The 27833-nt window shown below is 46.8% G+C and overlaps 1 protein-coding gene across 1 annotated transcript; it reads right to left on the bottom strand.

The window, feature by feature from the left end:
* Positions 1-27833, bottom strand: HGD (homogentisate 1,2-dioxygenase). The gene is made up of 14 exons (XM_026065513.1): positions 27819-27833; positions 21130-21201; positions 18464-18552; positions 16463-16568; positions 12236-12295; positions 11344-11435; positions 10631-10665; positions 9023-9102; positions 8660-8759; positions 6001-6125; positions 5245-5349; positions 3123-3249; positions 1120-1301; positions 1-522 (listed from the first exon to the last, which is right to left on the bottom strand). The coding sequence occupies exons 1-14, from the start codon at positions 27831-27833 to the stop codon at positions 391-393; spliced, it is 1320 nt and encodes a 439-aa protein (XP_025921298.1). The 3' UTR covers positions 1-390.

The following is a 27833-nucleotide window of genomic DNA, read 5'->3' on the forward strand; positions in this document are numbered from 1 at the left end:
GATAGCATAATGCTTTGTTGAGCCCCAGCTACCCACCCTGTGGAAGATACCTCATGTCATATTTTCAGGAGGCCCCTATGAAATGGGGCTGACTGTCATAGCCACACAAGGTACTGCATTCACAGCAACTTGGCATGGTGAGAGCCATACAAGTATTTCAGCTTCAGTGTGTCACAAGGAAAGCTTTAATTGGATACATGAAAACTAAGAATAGTGGTGTTTTTTACCACATTTCAAGTTACATAGGCATGATCTTTTTAGTTACTCAATGGCTGCTGGAATTACCATTCTGTACTGGAGCTCTCTGTGTTGCCTGAGTTGACTACCCCAGCACATGTAAGTGTACTGGATTTCCCTGTCTTCCTTCATGCATTGCAAGCAACTATTTCTTTACTTGCAGTTAGGATTGAAATGGCTTTTCAGAGGTTCCCAGCACTTGTAGTAGTTTTTATCTAGGCGGTTGGAGGTCTTGAGGCCCCATTTGGTAACAGCCAAACTGAAGGAAGATTCGAACATGAAGGCCTGTTGGGAAAAGAAAGGTACATTAGGGCAGGAGAGAGAGAGAGATTTTAAGTTCAGGCAAGGTGGCTCTTCCTCTAACCTGCTCAACCCAGGGGGAGAAAACAATTCCCAGCAGAGATCGTGAAAGCTCTTGAGAGCTGGCATTGCAATACTGATATCAATTAGGTCTCTGATATGACTTTGGAACTCCGTCCACATCTAGTAAAGCCATGTTGTTCCAAGAGCTCTGGCACAGGGCCGGTTGACGATCATCATTATTATATTTTAGGGGTTAGGGAGAGGAGGACAGTCAGGGGTTTCACTTCTTTGTCTGTAGGCTAAGGTAAAAATTAACTTAATCAGCAAGAAAATTCCTAGCTCCCTTCTCAGGCATCAATTTATGTAGGCAGATGATCAAAGCTGCCTGGTGTCTCATACCTCCAAGGACGCTCCTGGGAACTGAAAAGTGTTGATCAATAAGGGGTGTGAATACTGCAACAGTTTGGTTCGAGTACTTATCCAACTTGACAGCAAGAAGCTAGACTATTCTTTGAGAGTCCCACAGTGGCAGCAGACTGTGCTGTATACAAAATCTTACTGTCTTCCTTGGGTTCTTACCATAGTTCCTTCTGCAACCCTCTCAGGCTCCAGCTTGGCTTTGCTTGCCTTCTCAAAACAGTCAGCATCTGGCCCATGAGGAGTCATCATGCTGTGCAAGCTGGCCCCTCCAGGCTGGAAGCCTTCTTCCTTTGCTTCATAGTGGCCTCTGATGAGCCCCATGAATTCACTCATGCAGTTCCCTGTGGGAGCAGGCAAAGAGAAGAAGTTGCAATGCATGCAATTTGAAGGCATTGCAGCTGGACCATGAGCTCCTTGTAACTCACAGTATATGGAGTGGGCAGTATATGGAGTGGAGGTTCCTAAGCAGTGTCTCACAAGAGAAGACATCAGTGACCTATAGGCAATGCTTGTAAAGCTGGGCTACATACAAGTTTTATTCCACTCAGTTATCTGGATTCAGAAATTAGGAGCTCCCTAATGAAGAGATGCGCTGGTGTTGGTAGACCTGTGTTTTTCCTACTACTTGGAGCTATGTAAGTATTTAAACTGCATATAGGCTGCATAAAGCCTGACGTGATATTTACAGGCTTTGATTTGAATTCTTAAGGCCCTGGAAAGGAAGTTCAGTATAATTATCTCTGTGTTACATGCACTGAGGCACAAAATGGAGAAGTGAAAGGCTGCAACCTAGTCAACAGTCCTAATATGAAATTGTTTTGCTCCATATTTTTCTACCACCTCCAGTTCAACCAGGCACTTTAGTATCTTATGAGTTAGATTCACCCATTATCTACTTAGTTCTCAAGAGCCACTATATATTCAATGACAGGGAGCCAAATTATGTCCTTTCCTGAGGAAAAATACTATAAGTAGACCCACTGAAACCAATGGAGTAATATACCACTAAGTTGTCTAAAGATGGCTAAATCTAATCATCCAGTTCTTATTAAGTTATACTCCTTGTAGAGGAAACACTTTAACAACTGCCATCCCAATCTTTCAGCCTTGGTAGACCTGATGTGACTAAACAATATGGCAACTTTATGCTTAGTAGTCTTTTTTTTTTGCAAAATCAGGACATGCTTCTGTAGCTATGTTAAATATAGCCCTTTTTAACCACTAGTTCAGTCTTCATTAAGTACAGTTCAGGGTCTGAAATATTTAACAACAAAACTAATTTAGCTCAAAGCACAGTTGCCCTATATATGTATGCAAACATCATTAATTTTCATCCTAAACTGTCAGCATCTCATGTAAGACTGGGTTGTTATGGATTTTTTCATCAAACTCGCTCATGTACAGTGCTTGGAGCACTCAGAACGAGGAGCAGACTGTAAGAGCTTCATTACCTGTGTGCCATTACCATGGTAAAGATGTGTCACATGACTCATAATATTGCTTAGGAAGAATGGGTTGGTCAGTAAAAAAACAGCTTGGGAAATTTTCGGACCACCACTTCTGTATACATATTCACCCTTGTGGGCAAAGCTAAAGCAGCATGAAAAACTGTGACTCAGAGTGCACTGAAGGGCACCGCTGTGCACCCGGTGACAGAGTGGGAGAAGGACTTAGGAGATCCAGTTCAGTCCTTTGTTGTAACTGATCTCACCCCGTGAGTGTCCTTGGGCAACTCTATGGCTCCCTGTCCTGCTCTCCACCTGTGATGTAGTGTTTTCCTTTCTTCTGCTCTCTATCTACATATTCTAATGGGATACTAAGAAATTTATGGCTGGATGACAGGACAATTTCTGATGTGTCTGTGCAATGCACAGTTCAATATGCATTTGATCTCTGCAGGAGCCCCTTGAGTAGAGACACATCCATCTATGTAGCCACAAACAGCCCATCACCTCTCAGTTTTCCTAAGACACTGTAAATAGGAATGGCTTTAGTTTTGCTCCTTTTCCAAGGAGGACTCACTGACTCCAAGAAACTGAGTTTAACTGTGCCAAGAGCAACAAACAGCTTCTTCCCTGTGCAACCTCACCAAAAAAAAAAAATGGAGGCTTGTTTTTCCTGCACGCCTGTACTCAAGCAAAAGCAATAAACAGCAAACATACTGTGGTAGTAGGGTGGCCGGAAGGTGTTGTTAGCTACCCCCCATCGGGGGGGGAATATGACAAAGTCAGCTAGCGCCACTCCAGGACGGGTAGACTTGGCTGTCAGGACAGTGAAAATAGAAGGATCCTGAAAAAAACAAAGTGAATAGCATGAAACAGAGAAGGGCTCAGAACTGCCTGCTCAGGTTATCCTGCCGGTAAACCTGAATACCGCAGCCTCTCCTTTGCCAAAACACTTTTACACCCTGCACCTGATGGTGTGGGTGAGATCTGTGACTGTGTGTGAGACCACTCAGCATCTTGAACATGGGGGCAAGAGATGAGACTGGCTGGTTCTTCTTTTGGCTGCCCTCAGAGAGTCTTCCCTGCACCTGGTCTTGACTTCCTCAGAGTCCAGGACACAAACTCAGGTGAGGGACTGCCCTGAACCTGAATTGCTTCCTCCTCCTTGCCCAAAGAGGATACTGGCATCAATCCTGCAGCTCGTCTCCTCTCCTTGCCACACTGGAGAGGCCAGTTGGAAGAGAGTGAGACTCACAGACAGAAGAAGAGGAGGTATAAGTGGTGGAAAGATCTCTCCATGCCAGCTCTGTCAGAACAAGAGGCAATGGACACCACCTAGAACATGGGAAATTCTGTTTAAAGACAAGAAAAAACCTTTTTCCTGTGAGGGTGGTCAAACACTGGAACAGGTTGCCCAGGGAGATTGTGGAGTCTCCATCCTTGGAGATACTCATAAGCCATCTGGACACGGCCCTGAGCAACCAGCTCTAGTTGACCATCCTCCGAGCTGTTGGTCTGGACGGTGTCCAGAGGTCCCTGCCAGCCTTGGCAATTCTGCGGTGATTCTGTGGACAGATGCAGCCCGGAGAGCAACACTGGCCAGGAGCCTGGCATGCCTGTGTCTTGGAGCCATGCTGGGAAGGAGGCCCAGTCAAGGCAACTGTGGGGAGGTGGTGAGTGTTGGATCTTCAGATGGGCTTGGCACCTGTTTCAGAACTGGATACTGCTGGTGGAGGGGGGCAGTGAGGAAGTGTCAGGGTATGAAGAAGCAAACAGTGTGCAGTAATAATAGTCCTTGGCCTTTCCCTACTTTTTTCGTTCTGAGGGTCTCAAGTTAGTTTGCTTTCTCTCCCTTTTCTCCTCTGAATGGGTCAAAATTACTTCCCCCTTGAGTAGAGGAGGAAGCTGAGAGACAGAGCAAATGTGACTCGCTTGGGATTCAAGAGTGAGATGTTGCAGTTCCAGGAGCATTGTCTCCAGTACTCCTCTGAGGTGATACCTCTTTCTTAGCATGTTACAGAGAACAGGAATATTCTACTTTAGGAATTTAGCCTCATAGTCCCTGTTAGTTTGCAAACAGGGTGAAGAAAGTACAGAGAAACTATGACTTGCTTCAAGGATTTTGGAGGTCTGTTGTCCAGTAAACTGATTTTCTGGGCTTTAATTCCAAAACCGTTCTTCTCCTGGCAGGCTTTTCTGGAGTTTGAACAACACTTTCTGTTGATTGTCTCACTAGAAATGCTCCAGTCTCCTTGCACATCCCCTTGCAGAAGCAATGCCAAGAGATGGCGTAGCTGTGGGCACATCTCCCACTGGGCTGGTTTCCTCATTAGGAGAGCTGCTCACATTGATTTTGGCTTTTGTTATTTTCCATGAGATCTAGAAATTATTGCACTGAAAGCTGCCAACTCTTCAAAAACGGTTCCAGTCCTGGTCTCACAGGAACGAGGGGAAGGAGTTTGTACAGTTGTAAGAGATAAATCAAGACAAGAATTTGAAGCAAAAAGTCTCAGAGAAACTGAGAACTCAGAGACATCTGAGTTGCTTGGTGTATGTTGGCTTCAGTATTCAGCCCTCCTTGAGGGCACAGAAATTCTGTGCTGAACTGCATAAAGCTGTTTAATAAGCTGGTTCACCTCCAGTTATGTCAATTTAGGAGGGTGTATTAACCCACAAAAGCTTGGTTTGGGCCCAGAGAAAAAAGCTTAAGGGTTTTCACACAATTTCTTACAGGACAATGTATTTTTTAACAGGTGATGAGCCCTTGGAGCTCAGGATGAGTTTTGATCCGATGGTATCCACAAAGCATTGCCTTGCTTTGCACAGCTCCAGAACTTACCGCATGGTCAAAAGCAACAGCATTAATGACCATAAAGTTATCCAAATTGTATTTGTATGGTGTGTAGTTCCCATGCCAGGCTACAACATTGAAGGGGGAGAAATCCTATCAAAGCAATAAGAACAGAGACAGAAGATTATGATACAGACCTCTCCAACATGTTGCACATATACAGGGCACTCCCCTTTCTCAAATTAAAAATAGGTTTAGCGCTGGTAAGAAGCACACTGACAGCTTGGAGCATGAAGCCAGTTAGCCATAGCCCAGCACTGTGAGGACATGGTTTTCCTCACCATGGTTTTCCACTCGGTGAGCCTCAGTCTTCCCTCTAGAGATGGGAGCGGGTTCAGTCTCCAAAGGCTGCTGACTGTACAGACTGTGCATGAACAAGGCTGACTGCAACACTGGCTCTCTAGTAACGAAACCCCAGGTTTTTGCAGCAGCCCCAGCTACTCTTCTCTACTCTGCCACTAGAAAGATGTGGAAAGCATGAGGCAAAGACTTTCACTGAGTCTTTGGGTCAATCAAACTTTTACAAATATCTTTTCCATGCTGAGGAGCCACAGCTGGAAAGATGAATAAGCTTACGAGGCAAGGGCTTGGTGCTGCTGGACCACTAGCTTTGGCAGCAGCAGGCCAGATCTGTGGCCAGTGATCAAAAACTGAGACTGTGCACGCCAGTGGAGCTGTATATCCTATGTCATGCTCTGCCAGTCACTGCGCTTTAGTGTTATCTGTCCTCCCTGATGTCCTTACCTGCTGGGCTGCAAACAGCTTGCCCTGGTACTTGCTGATCACTGTGTAGCCCCCTGGCACTTGGCGATCCTCATACCATGCAACAGGCACCAAGAAATCCCGAGGGTTAGCCAGACCATTGGCTCCTAGGAGAGAAAGAAAAAAAACAAGGTCTTTGGGCAACCTGCTAATGAGGTGAGAGGCTGTTGCAATTTCCTGGCTTTGTGGGTGTCCTTCTGTGTTTTGAACGACCTTCTCATTGCTTCTCAGCCCACCACAAAACCTAAAATATTCATGTGCTTTCGCTCCTATGAGGAGGTAATTGTAATACATCCTAGCATTTAAGACCATGTTCCCCTCATGTGACTAAGACTGATGTCCCCTAGTTTCTTTCTGAACAAGATTAATACTTCATCCTCAATGTAACAATTGGGAATTAAGCAAAAAAAAGAAGGTTGAATTGCTCTCTATTCCTGGACAATCTGCTGGTTGGACATTTAGCCATGCAGAAATTGTGAGACATGTCATGAGGGACGCTAATACATTTCTGTATGCTTGGAAGAAAGTAATAAAATAAGGCTGGTGATACTTACAGAGTCCGGTCATATTGTGGGGCTAGTTAGTGCAAGGAGTGCTTTTTCAAAGTGCAAGGCACCATACAGGTGCTAAAGCATTCTTCTTCTCATTAGTATTATTGTTACAAAGTGCTTTGAATTTCTCAGACAAAAATGCAAGACCTTACTACCTGCTGCTAAGGTTTAACAGTCAGTGCTTTCCTCCAGCTGTCATTTTTCAAGTAGAAAGTGAAGTCAGAATAAAGTAAGAATGAAATACAAAGGATCTTGGTCTCTGAGGGGAAGATGGTAGGTGGTGAGAAGAGGAGCTCTCATAATTACCAGCTCCTGAAAAGGTTTACAGGCAAGTGCACTCATTTTCTTTTCTCCAGAAAGTAAATGTTATTATAGATTCCTGCTTTGTGGAGACTGGGGGGGGGGGGGGGGGGGGGAGGGGAGGGAACCTTCCAAGGGTGCCTGAAAAACTAGCTAATGGGAAAACTTCTTACAAATAGGCAGGCGTAACAATATCAATAACCAAGTGGAGCAGGCACAGAATGTAGCAACTGGATGAAGAGAGAGTATCTCAGCTTGCTAAAGGGAAAGCTGCTGAAAAAATCACCTTTGACTCAGTGTGGAAGGGGAGAGCACTGTTCGCCCAGGAGAGATACTTGAGCAGGGCCCAATTAAATGACTTCAGGTTGGGTCCATTTCTGCCCGGAAGAACAGCCAGCTTCAGGTTCACTACTGCTGTGAGACATTTGCAAAACCCTCTGAATGCAGATGGACCATGCCAAACATGTTACTGATTTGTAATATTTATTTGATTTCCTTCAAGCATGGCTCATCTTTTAGATCTCACTGAGGGCTACAAAAAAGCCCAGTCTGGGGGGAAAAGCAATAGAAATGAAAACAAAATAACTCCCCAAAACGCTGGTCTGAAAGTGTAGAAATATTAGTTAGCGATGCAGATTTTTTAGCTGTTATAAGAAAAGTGAAACTGCACTGAGACTATCTTAGTAGCAGGAACCAGGACAATGTAGTAGGAGGCGTTTTCTTAGCAAGAGGTGTATGGAAACAAGTACTTTGGGGATGAGAAAGGTGAGAAAACCTTAGAGTTGAACACCTCAGTGTTGGCTAGGAAGTCACAGCAGTGAGGGTGGGACAGCCTCAGATGAAGTTCAGGTGCATTTCACTGTTGCAATACCTCTGTCATGGCAGCAAGAGACGGTCTCTTCCCAATCTGTGACAGCGTGCAGAAGGGAAAGCTGCTAGCAGAGAGGAGCTGTGATTTATGAGGGAGTTAGACCTGTGCTCACTGAAAGCAGATTCATTCTGCCAGTACCAAACATGGAGATGTGAACGTGTTGCTGATCTGAGTCCTATGCTGCTCATTTTTTTGATCTCTAATTTTCCAGGGAGAACAGCAGCTGACACTTCCTCCCTCCTTCCTCCCTTTTTTATAATAGAGAAGAAGATAAAGGAAAACATGGTTTAGCAACTATAGCTAGTTTAGCAATTTTTTCAAGTTCCCTTCCAGAAAGGAAAGTTTCATACACCATTGTTGTTCATGATTGAGTGTTTACATGCTTTAATTAGGTATGGTCTCTCTGTGGACAGCAGCGAGTTTCTCAGGTTACACAGGCTAACACTGGTTTGTGCACACATGTGGGCATTTTTTCTCTGGCATTTTACATGGCTTTCCCATTGCACCATGACTCAGGCTGTGCATTAGAAAGCAGAGTCCAGCCATTGGAGCAATGAGGGGAAAAAACACTTGATAAATTCTAAAATGAGGGTTTGAAAATGTTGTCTCTGAACTCTGCCTTTCCTTTTTCCATGTAAATGCTCTCCAGTTACTTCAGATTATGCCCTATCCATAAGTAATAAGCATCAATGATGGGCTTTTGGAGTTTCTTTTGGTATGAGTAGGTACAGAGCCAGCAGACTGGGACTCCCATCCTGGAAGGGAGAGAGAAAATGGAAAAGGTGGTGGAAGAGAAATGGTCCCTTTGGTCCCAGGGGAATATAGGGATGACTAAACCATTGCATTTTTTCAGTTTTTGGCTTGCAGTTCCTCACTCTATCCCTGTGAAATTCACAGTAGGTCGGAGGGAAATGGTTACCGATGGGTCCCAGGTCAGGCAGCTCAAAGTGTGCGCCGTACACCTCCAGGATGTAGCCTCTGGTCTCGCCAAACACCTCCACACTGAAACGCATTCCTTGCTGGAGTAAGGAGAAAAATAAAACAGACACCAAGACCATCTCAGGACTTTGCTGACAAATCAAGAAGAGCTGCATGCAGGAGCTAGACACGCTGTGGCTTTGTGAGCTGGATGCAGGGACTGATCTAAGCAGGCAGCTCTCAGATCACCTCAGAGCTGCATTTATTCAGCCCTCAGAGCTCACCAGAGGCTGTTCAAAGCTCAGGTTTCAGCAGCTTGCTCCACAGTCAGGCTCCAAAGCCACAGGCAAGGCTGTGCCCTCACCTGGATTACACAGATCTCATTGGGCTCCACCAACAGCTTCCCAAACTCAGTTGTGATGAGCAGTTTCCCCTGCTGAGGCACTGTGGGGACAAAATGTAGGTAGAGGCAACTGAAGCAACAGACGCACTGACAAGGGGTTTCTGGCTGGGGTTTCCGGCGCTGGAAGCAGCAGCTTGAATGCCATCCTCCTTCTGCTGGGAGGGCAAGCAGGCTCCCAGGCAGCACCTGCTGGAAGTGCTGCAGGCCCTTTCTGCCCTACTTCAGAGCAGCACAGTGTCAGGAAGGGCTGCTCCCTGCTCTCTCTCGCACACAGCCTTTCAGCAGAGGTGCCTGCACTGCGCAGAGAGCATTTAGACCGGCTGCATGGTCCTCCGATCACAGCAGGTGCCTCTCTCTCCTTCGTTCCACTGCAAAATGTCCCCCGTACCCAGACCTGTCATATCTTTCAAACTGAATGTGAGGACCGGCCCTCCCTCACATCATGTTCCCTTGCCGTAGAGTTTGCCTCACTCCCATCTGCAATGAGGTGCTGCCCCAGGACCTCTGGGGCCAGACCCCGCCAGATGGTGGATCAACCTGCTCCATGCAGCTCATGGGTGGCCAGAGCAAAAGCTCTGGTGTTTTTCTGCATCCAGGGAAATGCCTTGCTAGAAGGCACAGTCTAGCACATAGTTTAGTGCCATTAAGCCCAGCTAAATGGGACTTGATATATTTGGGGCTGTACCTGTCCATCTCATGATCTTCACATAAAATGGTGCATGTACCTGTCCTTGTCATGCTGCAGTATTGTGAGATGTCTGGGAATAACTAATTCTCTTTGCCGCCTGAGGGTAGAAATAATGCTTCACTTATGTTCACATTGTTTTCCATGACTGCCCTGGTGCGGGACAGCTCACATTTTGACTTGACAAACCAGCAGATTTGCAAAACCTGTCTTAGTGCTTTTACCTCATGGTAGTGAGAGCTGAACAAGTACAATTAAATATTTATTTTATGGGAGAAATGTTTTTTACTGGTGAGCCCAAGGTATTTCTGTCCATCAGTCAAGAAAGATTCAAGGAAAAATCAGGCTCTCAGTCTTCTAACACTGGTCAGAATATCTTTCAGCATGTCTGCATTTCATGTGCCAACCTCAACACTTTTCATGGCACTCATCACAGTTGCCTGAGGCTGGGGGAATGCAGGAGCTAAACTGCCTTGCCAAATAGTCTTGGATTGAAGCAATGAAGGCATCTAGCTGTGAGCTGTTCAGTAATCCTAAGGCTTATGTTTTCCAGAAAACCTCCCCAGTGTGTCCAATACCAATCTGCCACACTAAGAAAAATCTCTGAACACCTTGCCAAGGAACCTGGGTCACTTTTCAAAAACAAAGTTCAGTCCTGGCATAGACATATGTCCTCTGAGCTGCGTGAGGGAGATGGAATGGGTCCAACAGCTCAGCTGGTGCCAAACCATCGAATTTGGATGGCACAAGAGTGAAGCCAATCCTCTTCTCCAAATCCTTGCAGCTGACTGTAGGGGCCAAGTTCTGGAGGAACAAAGGGGCAGGCAGGTGGCAACCCACATACACCCTCATGGGGGGAATGAAAAGCCAAAGCATCTACTTACCAATCAGGAAGTCACCGTCTGAATTATAAAAGGATCTAAAGAGAAAGAAGAACGGTGAGTTCAAGGTCTCATAAACCCCAGGCATTTGCACACTCTACAGACTATCACAAAGAGTCTTTGGGGCTGAGAGACTGACATGGCAGAGATGTCTCCTTCAGCACCAGCAATGGTCAGTGAATGCGACATATGGGCGGGTGCAAAGGAAGCAAGGAGTTTTAATGGGCACAGCTTGAAGCAGGACCTCCTCCGAGCTCTGCCAAATCCTTGTCTTTGTGACCTTGGGTGAATCAGTCTTTGCAAACTGGGGAATAGGCTGACTCCCCTGCCAACTGCTGCAAGGAGCTAGTGATGCCCCTGAGATGCTGTGTGCATACTCAGTGGTCTTCCTCTCCTCAGGACAACTCTGGACCCTGGAACAAGAACACCTCAATCTAGCCCATCCCCTCTTGCTGCATCTCCATGTCCAGCTCCCTCCCCTCTCTCGGTGGCTCCCCACCCATTCACCCAATACTTAGCACTGGAGCATGACCTGCTTTACAAACACCTGCTGGCCAAGCGCTTCACCTGCATGCGCAAGAACACAGGGACATAGACCGAGTGTTACTGGCAGAGCAGTCAGCACGCACTATCCATGGGAAGCCCATTTTCCTGGCCTGTACGCTTGCAGGCACCAGGCCAGGAAAGCCCACACCTCCAACATACCACTCACTGACCTGTCAAGCATGGAGGTGTTGCAGACAAAGATATGGATGGCGATGCCATTGCGTCCTCGGGGCTCGCCAGCACCACACAAGGTGTGCAGTCCCTGGAGACCAACCCACAACATCTAGAGTGAGCGACGCACATCTGGGCAGAGAGCAGCCCCCTTTCCTCCCTTCAGCCCACTTCTTTGCTGGGGCTCACTCCCCTCTCCCTGCTCCCTTTACCGCTACCAGCCTTTCCATGCACAGCCTTTGTCCAAATATGTTGTTGGCTTCTCTTTAACATCTTAAGGGATTCTTAGAAATCCGTGTAAGCTGGTGATTTTCAGCCCACGGTCTAGGAAGACCTGGGGGTTGGGGCCATTTTGAAAAGTAAAGAAATAAGTCAAATCCACTGTCAGCTGATCGAAATCTGGGATCCTCCCCCTCTCCCCTCCTGCAAATGCACTGCAAATCAAGAGGTGTAAGAATCACTGCTGTTCACTGAACTTTGAGCATCCTCCAAAGTGCACCTGCTGCCAGACCATGTTGCTTTTTTTAAGGTTCCCTGTGATGGTGTGAATATGCAAAACTATGGGGAAGTGGAAAGCCTCCGGGCCTGGCAGGAAGGAGAGGAGCCTGCATCCTCCTCCCAAGGTTGGGTACTTGGCTTGCAGGAGGCTGCCTGCTCCAGCATGTGGGGCTGGACAGTGCCTCTGTGCCTGCGTCACTGCGGGCTGCGATAACTTTTCGTTACCACCCTTGCACAGGCTGAGTCAGAGCCCTAAGCAATGCCATTAACCCTCATGATCCCAGACACGTCCCAGCCTCAGTTTCCCCTCAGCAAACTTCGCAGTATTCACATCTAAACCCTGGGGAGCAACGAAGGTGGAGGATGCCAGGCAGCTCAGGCCTCCTGACTTACGCTCACGAAGTCCAGCTTATTCTGGGAGACTTTGGGGATCTCGAAAGGTTTCCACCGCAGCTAGATTCCAGTGAATCAAAAGCAAGAAAGAAACAGCAGTGGTTATAGCGCAAATGATGAAAAGGGAAAAGAAATCAGACCCCATCCCCTCACTTCCCTGCTCTCTGCTAACTCAGGTGGCTTTCCTCTTCATGAGTATATTTTGATTTATGCAGCTTTTTCCTTTTGAAGCATGATTTTGTAGAATAATTAGTTGGCCTGTGTGGTGTCAAGGTTAAAATAAAAAAACTGTCTCTTCCTCTATTACTAACAACATTGTTGAGAGCGGAGAATTTCAAATGAGCTGGCTTTCCACAACCAAATTTCCACGGGCCTGTGCTTTACTCTGTGCTGGATGATTCATTCCCTTCATGACCCGAGCATAACACTTCTTCTTGCTCCACCTTATTTTCCCCATATCCAAAGCACACCTATCTATATCTACATAACAGGGCGCTGCGAGCTGCACTAATTAATTCTTGCAAAGCCTGTAGAGATCCTCAGACAGAAGGTGTCAGAAGAGTCCAAAGTATTTATTACTGTTAATGTCATAATCAGTACCTCTTCACAGTTGTTGGGAATGAGGTGCTGCAGCTGAGTGCCTACCATGGGAAGGGTTTTGGTGCAAACTAGCCCAAACACCTGCAGTCATCGGGATGTGTTTGGGTCACAGCCAGATCTCATTGCCAGCAGCCGTGAGAAACATCCCCTGCATTAATATGATTTACCCCAGACTGAAGTGTCTGTAACTCAGAGCATCCACAGAATTCTGTCTTACTTTTAACTACGTGGCCTGGAAGCTCTTGCACTGTTTTTAGGCTGGTTTCCTGAGAAAACAAGGCTTACAGGACTCTGAGTACATGTGTGTATCTATCTGCCCTACCCAATAATTTTGAACTCTGTGGAAAAATTTTAGCTAAAGTTGAGAGGGGTTTAAAGATGAACTAAATTCCCCTAAGTCTCATGAAAGCAGCTGACTGTCTAAAAAGTTGAGTTTTGCTCACCCGCACCTCCATGCACACCAAAGGACAGCTGCGGCGTGAGCCTGCCTTGTCTCAGAGACCATCATGCAGAAGCAGCCAGGATCAGGGAGCTCTGCTCAGGGAGTCTGGCTGCTCACAGAAATACTCTGTTTTTCAAAGTAAAATCAAACCACAGGGCCCAAATGACTTGTCAGGGTCTCCTCGAGAGCCGGCCTCAGGACAAAACAGAAATACAGCTGCGCTGGACCCAGAGAACACATTGGTGAGTAACGCCAAGCAAAACAGGGCTCATCGCTAATTCATCCACTGTGCCCCAGGCCTGGCACCACCACTTGGCCCTCCTTGTTCTGCTCTCCAGAGCTGTCTGCTTCTGAAGGGTGTCCCACTGCAGGAACCCAGCAGCAGGTCCCCTTCGCCTGGGCCAGCTGTGCTGCTCGTCCCCTCCTCCCACCGGTCCCTGCACGCAGGGAGGCAGAACTTGTGCTTCTTTACATTTTTTTTTTAAGTGGGTCTTGGCAAGCAGTGCAAAAACAGTGTGAGTGAAAGACTTGTGAATTGCCCTGGTATATACCAAGCCTTGGAGAGTCTTAAGGATCAAAGGAGGAGGAGGAGTTTAAAGGATCATGGCTGGAGGCCTCTGTGAAGGAGAAAGGACAGTCTGGTGGTTAAAGCACACAGCTGGGACATCAATTTTCAGGCTCACCAGGCCACCTCTGTGATTGCATGGACCSTGGCACTTCAAACTGTGCTTCTTTCTTGATAAAATGGGAATGAGTAGTTCCTGTTTCACTGTTTCATAGTGTAAGTGGGGCTCAAAGCTTATTTTCTGAAGGTCATGGAGTGCTTTGAAGGAAGGGGCAAGAGAGAGCTGGAGAAGGGCACAGGTATTATTTGCTTATTAACTATACAATCCACAGCTGGGATGAAGGATGAGCTAAGAGTTCACACAAACCCAGCCAGGAACTGGCATGTGCTGTGACCAGGAAAAAGGCTGGGAGTGATGAAGGAGATGGCAACCCAGGCTCCGCTGTGCACCAAGCCGTTTGCTGCTGGGGAGAGGCACATTTGCCTCATGAAGAGACCTGAGTGGATCAGTACTGGTGCTTGCTCAGGGTCAAACTGCTCAGATGTCAGGCAGAGAGGAAGAGGCTGCTGGAAGAGTTGCTTGTTCTGGAAGGGGATGCCAAGTGCACCTGCCAGTAGGTCAGATATGACCCTTGTGAGGTATTTACACATACCAGATGAGCCAGTAAAATAATGATGAACCTCAATTTTGGCTTTTTAACTTCTTCAAAGCATGTTTTCCTTTGTTTTTGTGCCTGCCAAGACAATCACCCAAATACGAACCCAGAGTAAATGCAAAGTATGGCCAGAATAAGTTCTTGAGTCTGCTGCCACTCAGCAGTGTGAACTTCCCTGTCTCCTGTTTATCAGCATGACAGCTGTGAAGGCCAATGATGACCTTTCTATATGAACTATTCATCTGCTGATTGCTTKAAGCCTCCAGAGCTGTGAATTGGGAACCACTGACAGAAAGAACACACAGAAGGAAGGAGAGAGAAGACCCAGAAGACAGTAGAGAGAGGGAGAGAACAGGGAAAAGAAGAGAAATAAATGTCAGGTATAAAGATGGCCTAAAGGGGAGCAAATTTTTCTCACTGAGGAATATCAAAGATGATAATAAGTCTACAGATTAAATAATAAGTATAGTGCAGTTCCCACATAACAGCTTCATTTTCACTTTGGTCTCTGTGGAAACCTCTGCAGCCCTCATTACTGCTGAACAAGGAGAGTGGGAAATCAATGTATAATCCAGACCATTGATCATAGCTGAAAATGGCATCTGGCTCCCTCTCCTCCGAAGGATTTGCAAGCTTCTGGGCCACTGCTGGGCTTTGTGCTCCGTTTGGTGCATCTTTGTTGTGTTTGGCTCTCTCGGACATAAGAACACAAGAATGAGAGCACTGAGCTGGAAAAAAAGTCCATAATATCCAACAGCAGCCAGCCGTGGGTGCTTAAAATGGAAAAACTTATATTGTTATTTCCCTGGTATATTCTGCCAGACTCCAGTGATCTGTGGCCCTCCTGAGATATGGTACCTCCGTGTTTGGTATTACTTAACAGGTTTTCTCTCTCCACATTTGTCCAATCACTTTCTGAACCCACATAAACCCTTAGCGTTCACAACATCCTGTGACAACAACTTCCATAGTTTTTGTGCTTTGTGAAGGAAGCCCTCCTTCTTTTTTGAATTTGCCATTAATCAGGGCTATTCACTTTCCCTCTGCCCCTCAGGCGTAGCTTCCCTCAGTCATCTCTTTCCCAGGCTGGAGAGCTTTCTTCTGCTTCATCATTTCTTGTATGGATGCCCCTCGCATGGCTAGTCTCTTAGGTAGCAGATGTACTGCATGTAAATGGCCTGTCATGCTCGAGAGACGGGCACCTTGGAAATACCATAATCACAGATAACCATAATCTTAGATGCAGGCTATGAAAGGGCATCGGGGATGGATGAGGTGATAACAGAAGTCACTGGAGCTTCATTTGACATGGAGCACCAAAGACACCTAAATACGAGCCTGTCACTGCTCCTCAGTGAGTGACCGGAAAACATATTCCAGTAGAAGTGGGAAAATATTTAGACAAATGGCAAGACTGTCAGAAAGCTGAAAATTAGCTAATGATGATGCATCAAAGGGCAAAACCTGAGAGGAGCTAAAACCAATGAACATGAGATTATGCTGAGAGGAGAATGGCAGGAGGAAAGAGCCAGATTAGCAAAGCCAAATGTTCTGGGGCTGGCAGGGAAGAAATCATGATTAAAGATGATGGCGAGGCCATAAGAGAGGAAGACAAATGCCATGTCTCTGCGTGACTCTCTAGAATGAAGCTTGATTTCCCGTGAGGGCTGCAGAGAAGCAGGCTGGAAGCCAGCAGCCTCTCTGAAAGCCCGGGAAGGGAGGGGATGGATAGCAGAGACGTGCTGCTGCTCTGCCTGCCGGGCCGGGGCATGATGCAGGGCAAATGGGACATGGAGAGGATGCAGTTATTAAACACACTTTTGGGATTTAACTCAACTAGAATTTGGCTACAGCAGATAGATGCTTGCAGCCACACAAATGGTGCATCTTCCTATTGCATGTTAGCTGTAAAACCCATGACAGAGTATAACAAGGCTGGCCAGGGTGCTTTCCAACATGGCTACCTGGTTGGGGTCAGGCTCAATGTCATCCCAGTTGTGTGTCAAGTGGCCCTCTTCAAGAGGCTGGAAGGGTTTGTGGCAGACAGATGGGAGGATCCGATACAGCCAGCTAGAAAGAAGGAAAAGACTTGGATTTGGCTGGGGAAGAGCTTAAATTGTCTGAATGACTACTGGCTGATTTAACTCCTCAAGATGTGAATGAAATTCACATTAACAGCAACTAAACCAAAAGGTATGTTAAATATCAAACATATTTCACAGCTAGAGACTTCCAGAGAGATATGGATTTTTTTCTAGGCTCTGAGTACACATAGGAAAACCAGCTGTTACATATAGGTAGATGTCTACATATATATTTATATATAATTACATGCATGCACACAGACATATAGATACACATATATATATACACATACACACACACACACACATATATATGTGTATACATATTAAATAAAAAGACAAAGCTTTACCTGTGGCTGAAACACAGCTCTCTCTGAGGTGGAGGACAAGGGCTATTTAACCAGAGCTACAAAGCTGTTCAGAGAAGGCAGGGAAGAGCACAGTGTCTAAATGAAAGCCCAGAGGAGCTTTCAGGAGACAGCAGATCACAGCCAGCATTTGCGTTTGGATGAGTTACTGAAAGTAGCATCCTATGCTTGGCTGATTGCGCGAATAGAAGCGTCGGTGAGCCCAGGCAGTGAAGACCAGCGTTTTAGGTATGACACTTCCTAACACTGTGTGGGCCACCTGTGACTCTGTCACTCTCTGGAATTCTTTCTAGAGGTCTCTGTCCAAGCACTGGCCCTGCTCAAGCTGTAAGATCTGCTAGTCCCTGGCCTGGTGTGATTTAACTGCTGGGTTTGCTGAGTGGCCTGTTACTAAGCTCGGGCCACTTTTCCTTGAGGCCAAGTGTGGCAGCAGAGCCACTGCGGCCTCCTGGCTCTGTCAGTTTGGGTCACCAGCCATCGCAGAGCCATTCACTGTCCTGCAGCAAGGGTCAAAGTGAGGGGAAATGGTCTGGGCTATTCTGCCACCCCTCTAAAGAGGGAAATGCAACAATGCCTTGGGTCAGCATACGTGGATTTCTGCACTATTGCTCTCCTTCCTTTCTGTTCCTTATGCCTGTTACTACAGCCCCTGCTTTCCCTCTCCGCACCCGGCATCACAGCCAGCACACCCGCTTCATGTACACCCACCACTGAGCCAGAAGGGCTTTTAACCAGGCAGGAGAGCAGAGGTAAGCATGAAAGCCTGAGCTAGTCAGGGCTGCCAAAGCCTCTGATGTGTTAACGGTGTTGGTTGCAGTTTGGCTGGGTGGGTGGGAGAGGGGAGGAGGCAGCTCTCCCTGGAGAGCTGGAAAATTTCCATCAAGGACATCTTCATGCAGCAAACAATGATTCATCCCCTTTCCCACGCACAGCGAGAGCTGGCATCAGCCCAGCGAGCAGAGCACTGCTAGGCAGCTCAGATGATGCATTTGCCTTTCACTTGAAGGAACAACAGAAAGGACAGAAAAGCCTCTGTGGGAAAAGCAAAATGATAAACCCATCTTCTGCACTCAGATAATGGCCAGAGCAAGATGACTGAGATGGAGCAGTGCAGGTCATTTGCTTTGGGGTGGAACAAGCTGTCTCCAGCATCTGCTGGGACGGCACAGTAGTGAGTGGCGTGCCAGGGGCAGGTGCTGGCTTGAGCTGCTTGGCCACTGCAAAATGGGTGCAGCACAAGCTAGCCCTCACCAGCCCTGACCAGAGGGCAGGGCTGCTCCTGCAGTGAGGGAAGAGTCATGCTTCAAGGCATATTTCTGACACTGTCAGTCAGGTGGTTATGAGTGCCAGCTCCAGTGGTGAAGTATTTTGAATGTGTCCACTCAATGTTCCCAACCGACCAGGACTGCAGAAAAGGCTGGTTGCATGGAGCCAGCTTGTCCATCTCTCCCTGCCGCTTGCTCCCTCCACACACACATCACCTGGTCACTGCCGGGGGTCAGTGTTACGGTACCTTCTCTTATTTGTGGGCCGGGGACAGGTGAAAGCAGAGCCCGAGAGCTGTTCTGCATACAGGCCATATGGGCAGACTTGCGGGTTGTTCTGAATTGGAAAGAAAAATAAAGAATGAGACACAACAGCACAGGTTTCAGCTCTCAAGCCCCCAGCAGGGAACTGCCCTAGGCACCTGGTAGCTTAATGCCACGAGGTGGAGTGCATCCTTGCGACTGCATGGTCTGCTCCGCAGCCCAGGCAGTGACATTTTCCTACTTTCATGAGGCTTAGATAGCCAGCAGGTATCAGCCAGACCCTGAAACCTATTCCCACACACAAGAGCTTCAAGAGGTGCCCTAAGGAATCGGCAGAGCCAAGAGCAGATACACCAGCTGCTGGAGCAATCCGTAAAGGGCAGCGTTTGGGAGCATCTGTGAAAGGAACATGTGGGCAAAGGGAATTAATAACAAAGCTTACAGAATACAAAGCCAGTTATTAAGCACACCTTTTAGAGACCAGATATCCAGAGGGGCTGCTCTAGCGGGGAGAAGCATCATGTTTCTCCGGCTTTTGCAGAGAGCTGATAAGGACTCCCACCCTACAGAAGCTGCGTGTTTGCTTTTTCCCTCTAACATGCTGACCCTCCCCTTCCCACCCTGCCTTCTGCCTAGAGGAGAGGTGCCCAGAGCAGACGTTTCCATGGTGTAACGCTGCCTTCTGCCAATGCTGCTGGTTACCCACGAGCGGGAGTGATTTGTGTGGGGTCTTTGCTTTTCTGAAGGGCTTCTGGGCAATGAAGTTCCTTCTCTGGAGCACAAAGGACGTGCTTTCCCCTTTGCAGAGCCATGGGTGTGGACTAGCACAGGTTTAACAGCTCTTATGAGTTTATAACTTCTCAGAGAAGAGCAGCTAAACATTTTGATCTAAGTTGGCCAGTATCTATCCGAGACCAGCAAGAAGCAAAGGCATCCAAGTACAGGGGGAAATGCCCCGGTGGGCATCCGGCACTTGCTGTCCCAGCTCCCCCTTGCAGGGCTCAGTTTAGCATCCTGCAATCCTGCCGCAGCTGAGCAGATCAGCCACCCATGCAGTATCAAACACTGCCTAGGCAGGTGAGTGTAAGGAAGAGGTAAAACCCTCATAATGTGCATAGCTTTCCAGCTCTCCAACTTTATCTTGTCAGTGCAGGTATGCAGTGAAGCAGGGGGATCAGTGAAGCAGGGGGAGTGCCAGCCTTACAAATACTGCAGAGGGGAAAGGATCCACTCTCGGGACTGGAGATTTTTTTGTCTCACTCATTCTCAGATTTTCTATTAACTCTTTTGTCACTGAGTCCAAACTCTGTCTACATAAGGGTACCTCAACTGGGAACTGGAGGACTCCATTTAATTTACATGCACTAGTATGAATTTCGGATGCCCTCACCCTATGGTGGTGTTGTCTTGGGAAATTACAGATTGCAGCCTGCAAGGAGAACACTTTGGCCTGAGGCTGGAGCACTGCCTGTTCAGTTTGGCAGTCACTGCTATCGATCTCCCGGTTACAAGGTGTCTCTTTCATATATCTTTTCTCTACCCATCTGCTATAGCCATTCTCAGAAATGAGACTCTGCATTAGTGTCTGATCCAGCATAGCAATTTCTCTTTCTCGTGGGTATACCGTAGACTGTAATGCAGACCTAGGGGACCTATATACATATTTAACTCATCCTGGTCTTGTGTGTTACTCTACATACTGGCATCCTTCAAGTAAAACGTCAAAACTGGGGACATACAAAAACTCAGGAAATGCTATGGGTGAAGTTCTCTGTTTAACCTTAGTTCTGCATGCCTGTTTGCACAAATGATGAAGAGCTGACTTGCACCAAGGGAAATCATTAAGTGAGCATAAAATGCTGCCATCCAAATCTAAGGGATTACACAATATTCAAGGGAGGGCACAATCAACCTCACAGAATTTATGCTGTTATAAAGTAGACCAACATAAAGGGGGTGAGACAGTTTCAATTCTTCAATGGTTCATTCTCATATCTGTGGACTGAATGGATAGCATCAAGGGGGTGGTGATTCCCTTCTTTAAAACTAAACAAACCAACATAATTTATTGTAATCTAATATGTTTGCAACTATTTACTTTTAACAATAAAACTGTCAGTTTATTGCTGCATGCATTCCTGTCCCCTCCTTACAGAGAAGCTGCTGTCCTGTCACAGGCTTATGCTCCAGCTTATTCAAAATCAATTCCTATAGAAATCCTGAAAGTCAAGTCCTCTGTGTGAGCACCATCTCTCTGCCAAGCTGTACACTTCTACTCCAATTTATTCTGGTGCTAGAGCCAATTGTGCTAGAGCCAATTGCTTCATTCCCAACATGGCTGAGCCATTTTTATTCCAAAATCCTTTCTGAAAAAAATGCTACTGAGCAGAAGTAAGTCAGGATAGCCTCAACTCCCAAGGTGAAACTTGGAAGTTCTCAAAGAACTTGAGAACAGATAGTCTGAATGGAAATCTTTAATTCTGATTTTTGCCAGCATCTTAATATTCTAGTCCTGCATAAAGAAGGCTCCTGAATATTTTTGTGGTGGCAGAGAAAAGAATGGAAATGTTTTCAGACAAAAAGAAACACAGGGAACAGATATTCACTCTACTTCATGACATGTAAAATAACACATTAAAGAATTTGGTACCTGTCCCTCTGGTAAAGCTCCAGGGCAGCGTGGATCCTCAGAAACGTGTTCATTTCCAAATCCCGACATGTACTGTAAAATAAACCCCACAAACACACCAGTGATTTAAAACACAAGCAAAACCTCCCCAAACAATCCAGCCCTTCCCCAAGTTTTTTCCAGACCCTTTGTATGCACTAAGACTTGCTCAGGTGATCTACTTGTTTATCTCCATGGACCATTTTCACAGGTCCGCAGTGTGAGACTGCCTTCATTAGCTAACCACGTGCTTAACTGGGAAAAACAGACAGGATTTCCTATTCTATTAAATCTGCAGGTACGTGTTGATCACATTTTGCACCAATTTAGAAGCCTGCCAAATAACATATATATAATATGACTCAAGAACAGCAGGGTGATGTATAGGAGAAAGAAGTATGAACCAATATTATGGAGGCATGCTAGCCACCATCAAAGTCAAAACTGCTACCAATTTAAAAGTGGATTTCTTTAATGTTCTAAAGTCTACAGACTGTCTTGTAAATGAGTGCCCTGAGTCATGGCCCTCAGATACTTAGGGATTGAAACTGGGAGCCATTTGATTGTAGGGTTCTTGTGATACATCTTGTAATACATCCCCACAATCACCAGGAAAAAGATCAGGATTTAGTCAGGATGAGGGGGAAAGGAAACTCTGCTGGGACTTAAACTATGTCACTGATTTGCCCTAAACTAATATCACCCAGTTGGGCTTGAACTCTGCCGCCATGACAGCAAGCAACAATTAAACCATTACCAGGTTATAATTCAGTCCTCTAAGGCAATGCCCACCTGACAGACACATATGTGGAAGGAACAGATCTGTGTGCTCTCCTAGGACTGCTCTGCCTATATCTGCTGTGGGAGAGCAGGGCTAAAAGCTGCAAGGACACCAGAGTCTGCAGCCCCCAGCTCTGCATTGCTGAGAAAAGCCCCACAGTAAGTCTGAGACACAAGAGGGAAGAAGGTGTAACAGAGAGCTCAACTTTGCATTGAAATGTAAATATAGTCCCTTCACATCCTATAGAAAGGCATGAAGCAGCTCCATTGAACTCTGCATGAACGCAGAGGTACTTTGGCAATGATCCATGGGTTCAGTGTCAAGGCCTGGAGACAGAGTTAAATATTAATGTTTCCCTCTGTCAATTGCAAGAGTGTCTGGGCTGCTTGTCTGACTTAATGCAGCAGAGCTGGGATCGCAAAGCCCGGGAGCCCCGACACTTGGGCTTATATACACTCATATGCGCTACTCATGTAGCCTACAGCTATGCCTACGTAGCTACACCACTGCCATACTCCTGCACCAACACAACTAACCCCAGGTTCAAGCACTGACAAAACACAGCAAATGCCAGTCACCCTCACATCAGTGTGCTGTAACATGTAGGGAGGACAGACGTCGTGTAAACAGGGGTGAGGGAGTTTCAGCACCATGCCAAGGCCTCCGGCACTTGCATGCTGGGTTGGGCAGCTGCCCTTTGGGACTGAAAAATGCTAAAGGGGTCTTGCCTGCAGGCTGAAGTCTGTTAGAAAAGTCCATGCATTCCCAGAGGGACCGAGACTGGCTGAAGCCCTGCTTGGCCCAAACCTGAAAACATCTTGGTTTCAGTAGGTTAAAAGAGGATATTGCTCTCCTCCTTCTTACAAATGAATATACATTGCTAGGACTGTGCTTTCTACAGTGTTCTGCAAGAAGCATATTGATATGCAAAGCAGCAGGTCACCTAAGCAGCCTTGACAAGTGTATTGTACTGGAGCTTTTCTTTTTCTTTCTTTCTTTCTTTCTTTAGTTCTTTCTTTTTTTTTCTTTTTTTTTAACGGAAATGCAGCAATATCTGATGGGACTGCAGCAGTTCCAGAATTAACCAAGCCCTCCTCGCTGCATTTGCCTTTGCCAACAACTAAAGGTGGTGGCAGCATTAGCTTGCACAACAGCCTTGGTGAAAAGGCAGAGGGAGGAAAGGGGGAAGAAGAGGAGGGAGGTTATTCTTATTTTCTCAAGGCCCAGATGGCAAGGCCTGGCAGGCTCTGCCATCGGCACAGCAGGGAGAGGGTTAATGCAACATGCCTGCTGCTTTGCCAAATATGCATACCTGCAAAATGTTCTGAATTAAAGCTGGTGGAGAGGGGGAAGGGGACGGTATGTGGTTCTTTGGCAACACAGTTTGCATATCTGGCACCCTGGGTATGCTCCACAGCCGCCCCGTGCCATGGTGCTGAGAGCAAGAGCAGTGCAGGAGGAGTCAAGGAGGACAGATGCTTCACACTGCACCAAGTTTGTGCTTTAAAAAGCCCATCACCTAGCCTTCAGGCTAAAAAGCCAGTGATCTGCATAGCTGACCTGCCCCAGCCACTGCATCCCGATTAGCCTCCCCCCAGATCCCCTTTGCTACTGCTTGCTGCAATAAGGGAAGGAAAAAAATCAGCAGCAAGCAGTTTGTCCTGGCAGCTCCTTCATGCAGCACGTTTGTGCTGCACTGCACCTTGTCCAGCCCGAAGCAGGTGGCTCTTGAGAGCTCAGGGCTGCAGACACATTTCCTCCAGGCTGGACAGACAGCTGCAGGGAGGGAGCTGCAGGGAGCTCAGCGAGCTGAGCCGGGGAGGAGCTGGTGTTTGGGAGAGGGTCACATCTTGCACTGCAGGAGCTCTGCACTGCCGTGCCCACCTCACCGCTGGGAACCAGGCTAGGGGAAAGCTGCTGCATCACTGTTTGGTCACATCAGTTTTCCCTGCTAAGAAAAAAAAAATCCTCAGGTAACTGCATTGAGAGCTGGGGAAAAAAAAAAAGACACTTCCCTCTCATTGGCAGGGCTGTAGCTGAGGGAGGGGAGGAATTGTCCTATCAGTGATTTATTGGACTGAGTTGGGCTCCAAGGTTTTGCTTGGTTGTTTGGCATGGGTTTTCTCATTCATTTGCTTTATTTTGTCTTTCCCTATGGAACACCTCAGAAAGACTCATCTCTTCTTTAATCCCTTAGAGGTCAGTTCAAAACACTACTTGATCTGCCAAAAAATCCCACACCAGCACTCCTGCATAAACATAGAGCTGGTGAGCTAAAGCCTTATTTGAATGTTCATGTTATGGTCGGGGGGGTTGTGTTTGTTTGGTTTTTGTTTTTCCAAAAATCAGTGCTGTCGAGTGATAAAAATGTGAAAGGACTCAGACGCTTCAGCGTGAGGGAGAGCCAGTGCTCAGCTACAGCTCTGAACACAGCTCATGCAGACTGCAACTAAAATGATGAGTGTTGTGTGACTACTGTAGGGGCTTTTCCAGCAAAGCTGGTGGGTTCACCTGGTCCTAACGAACAACTTCCCTCATTTGCTGTCTTCACAGAGCAGGCACAGCTGCCAGGCCAGCCATCCTCTCCCCATGCCAGCAGGAGGGGGCACTGGGAGATGCTGGGGCATGGCGCTTGGTCGTTTGTCCTGGTGGTGCTTCATTCTTCAGGATGCTCTCCCAGCACCTCTCATGACCTCTGCGGTTGTGGGCTGGTCTGGAGCAATGGCACAAGAACCAAGTGCCYCATGTGCCTTCTCCCTGGTGACCCTCTGAGCACACATATCCCGGCTTTCCGCTCACTTTGCACACCATGATCCTGAGTCAGGTCACAGGAGGCCTTCTCGCTTTGGTGGGCCCCAGCAGACGTGGGGAGCTCTGCCTGCTCAGGTTTGCTGGTGGAACTGGCACCCACGGTGCAGCATCTTTCTAAAAGATGCTGGAAAGCTGAAAATTAACCCTTCTTTTCCATGACATGAAACAGGATTTTTAGGCCAAAGTGACCTCTCTTTAGGTCTCTGTTTCATCTCCATGACTCCTAGCAATATTCTGAACAGCTCCAGGTCAGGTAGGTTGATGAGGGACTATTTTGGGTAACTGAACAGATGCTTTCTCTGTAAAACAAAAAGTTCTCTATGGTCCTTTGTTTTCACTTCTGCTTTTAATTATTATTTCTAATATTTTGTTCATGATCCTGTAGCTTTTTATGTAAATGGGATCTTAGGAATTCATCTGATTACACTTTGTATTTGTTTTGTCATTTTTCAATAAAAAGGGAGAGAGAAAAGCCCAGCACAGCGTAAAAAGCTCAGCAAAGCTCATCGACTGGAATAATTGGGATGCAATCCCAGTGCTCTCAATGGGTGCTCTCAATGGATGTCATGCCTTGGCCTATGAACCATAACCTTTTGCTCACCAGATTAGAAAGCAGGCATGGGAAAAATGCATTTGAAGTCTGAACACATAGACTGCAATATAATTAAGGCCCTTCTTCAAACACTGCATAATATGTTTCTCTATCAGCTACTGCTGCAGTTTACAGAAGAACAACAGCCATTCATATCAGCCAAAAGCATGGCACATTGCGTCAGCTCAGATTAGTCGACACAAGAGCATCTAACACAACCTGCAAAATCAAGGAAATGAAAATACGAGGCCACAGACAAGGCAGGCCTGTGTGGGGCTCCACAGCCACCTGGCAGCATAGAAAAAAAGCTTTGATGACAGGTACTGCACCCTAATCTTAACTCTGCCCCATGGGGTTGCAGGACTCCAGGTAAAGCCTATGGCCATTGGCTATGGCTGTCAGGGCATTGCAGAGTTTATGAACATCGCTGGCAGAAGCTGACAGGCACTCAACTGCTGGGAGAGGAGCAAGTGGATAGATCACCCTTAACAAGCTGATCTTGGGCTGTTTTAGTATTTGAGTTTCTGATTGGTGGAGGGAACTTGCTTCTTTGAAAAGCTCAGGGGAACCAAAGCCTCCAGGGAAGTCCCCAGCCAGTTCAAGAGTGCCAATTTGGGACCGGCCAGTCACTTTGCCTTGCTTCAAGACAGGATAAACATCTTGAGGTACCTGGATGGCATTTTTCTCAACTATTGTCTACTCAAGCGGCTAAGGGGGGGAGTCACTGGCAACAGACCTGGTACATCCTTGTGGACAACTCTGTGCCCCTCTCCACTCAATGTGCAGCCACTGACAAAATGGCCAACAAGGTGCAAGGGTTTCTAGGAAGGAAGTGGAGACCAAGACAGAAAATATTGTCATGGCCATGACAGAAAGCACTAGGCCACTCATCTGAAGTGATACAAGACTGGGCTGTCTCACTGCTGAAAGAGGACAGTGAAAGCTTAGGGAGATTCAGAGATGGCAAGGAAGAGGCACAGGAAATTTTATTATATGAGGAAGGATGGAAAAGACAGGACTATTCAGAGATGAGTAAGAAGACATATAAGAATGCTGTATAAAATAATGAATGCTTCCGAAGAAAGTGAAAGAACACTTCTGTTTAGTCACACAAGAAAAAGGGGTATTCAATGAGACAAAAAGGCAGCAAGTTTAAAATCAATACAAGCAAGTCCTTTTCCTCACATCCATCATAAGCCAGTGGAAGCCATTGCTAAATGATAGTCTTGGGTCATAAAGGATGGGAAGTACATGTGTATGTGTGTGTGTATGCATATACATATGTGTGTGTGTGTGTGTGTGTGTGCATATGTTTGTAATTATACATACAACCGCACACATTTTTATATATACACATGCATAAATATCAGAAATATCCAGAACTTGACAAAGTCTTAAAAACAATGGCAACTCCAAAGTCTGGCATGGGCAGAGCTGTATCAGCTCTTGACACCCACAGCAGTTGTGGGAGGAGATGGTGCCATTCCTGCCTGCTACAACATTATTCATGCATCCCCATGACACAGGGGTGACTGACCCCCACTGCTAAGGCAGCAAGGTGCTGATGGCAATCTTTATGTTTCTGTGAATAAATAATAAAACAATAACCTCCTGCCCTTGTTTCAGAACTCCCCCATGCTTGACAGCAGACTCTGAGAAAACGCAGAGGGGAACGTTCCCATTGGCTGCCCTGTTGCACAAACAGGGAGGGCTGGAGCTTGGAGGAGAAGGCATGACTTGTCCGAGGGAAACGGTGCTAGAGCCAGATTTGGAGCCCGAGTATCCTGACTTGCTGTGCCCTGCTCTATCCCCCTGGCAAGGCATTTCCAAGAATGCCAGGAATTCCCACAGCAAAGCTAGTGCTCATGCCTGGGGTTGCTGGGAAAGTTCCCAGTGAAGGTTGCAACAGCTGCACAGATGTTACAAGCCAGATCTCATAGGCTGAGGGGGAAACACCCCCCTGGCAGCCAGAGCAGAAGGAGGGAGGTGTACAGAGAGAGGAGAGAAGAACAAATATCGTGCTGAAAAGCTCTTGAAATGGGACAGCCTGATCAAGAATGATTTCAAAAGGATGAAAAGAGAGATTTAAAAACCTATTCAAATGAAATTCAGCAAAAGCCTTTATCCCAAGAGAGCTTTAAACACACCTTGAAACACAGAGGAGAGGCACATTAAAACTAAATGAAATAGTCGTGCTGTATCTGGCCAAAAAAATGATACCAGCCCAAACCTGAACCCGACACCTCACTTTTAACCTGACAATTTTCTGCCAGCTCATTCTGACCAATCTCCCTCCACAGGGACCACTTTCTCCCCACATATTCAGTGCCTCATTGCAGGTGAATTCCACCAAACACCCGAAGAGCTTGGTGGAAAAGTAACTGTCTTCCAGTAATGAAGCGAAGGTACAGAGGTGTTGAGAAGGGGTGTTTTCCACATGCAGTCCCACACCCAGCGTTCACAGCTCGCAGGTGCCTTGTCCCTTACCTTCAACCCAGGCAT

Source organism: Apteryx rowi, unplaced genomic scaffold (genome assembly GCF_003343035.1).
Source record: "Apteryx rowi isolate R43461 unplaced genomic scaffold, aptRow1 scaffold_228, whole genome shotgun sequence".
Lineage (NCBI taxonomy): Eukaryota > Metazoa > Chordata > Aves > Apterygiformes > Apterygidae > Apteryx > Apteryx rowi.

Excerpts from the sequence above, each read along its gene's own strand:
- HGD (XM_026065513.1), bottom strand. Across the intron at positions 8,760-9,022 it reads ATGAGATCTGTGTAATCCAG|CAAGGAATGCGTTTCAGTGT; the intron begins GTGAGGGCACAG and ends TCCTTACTCCAG. Across the intron at positions 3,250-5,244 it reads CTGTTGCTTTTGACCATGCG|GATCCTTCTATTTTCACTGT; the intron begins GTAAGTTCTGGA and ends TGTTTTTTTCAG.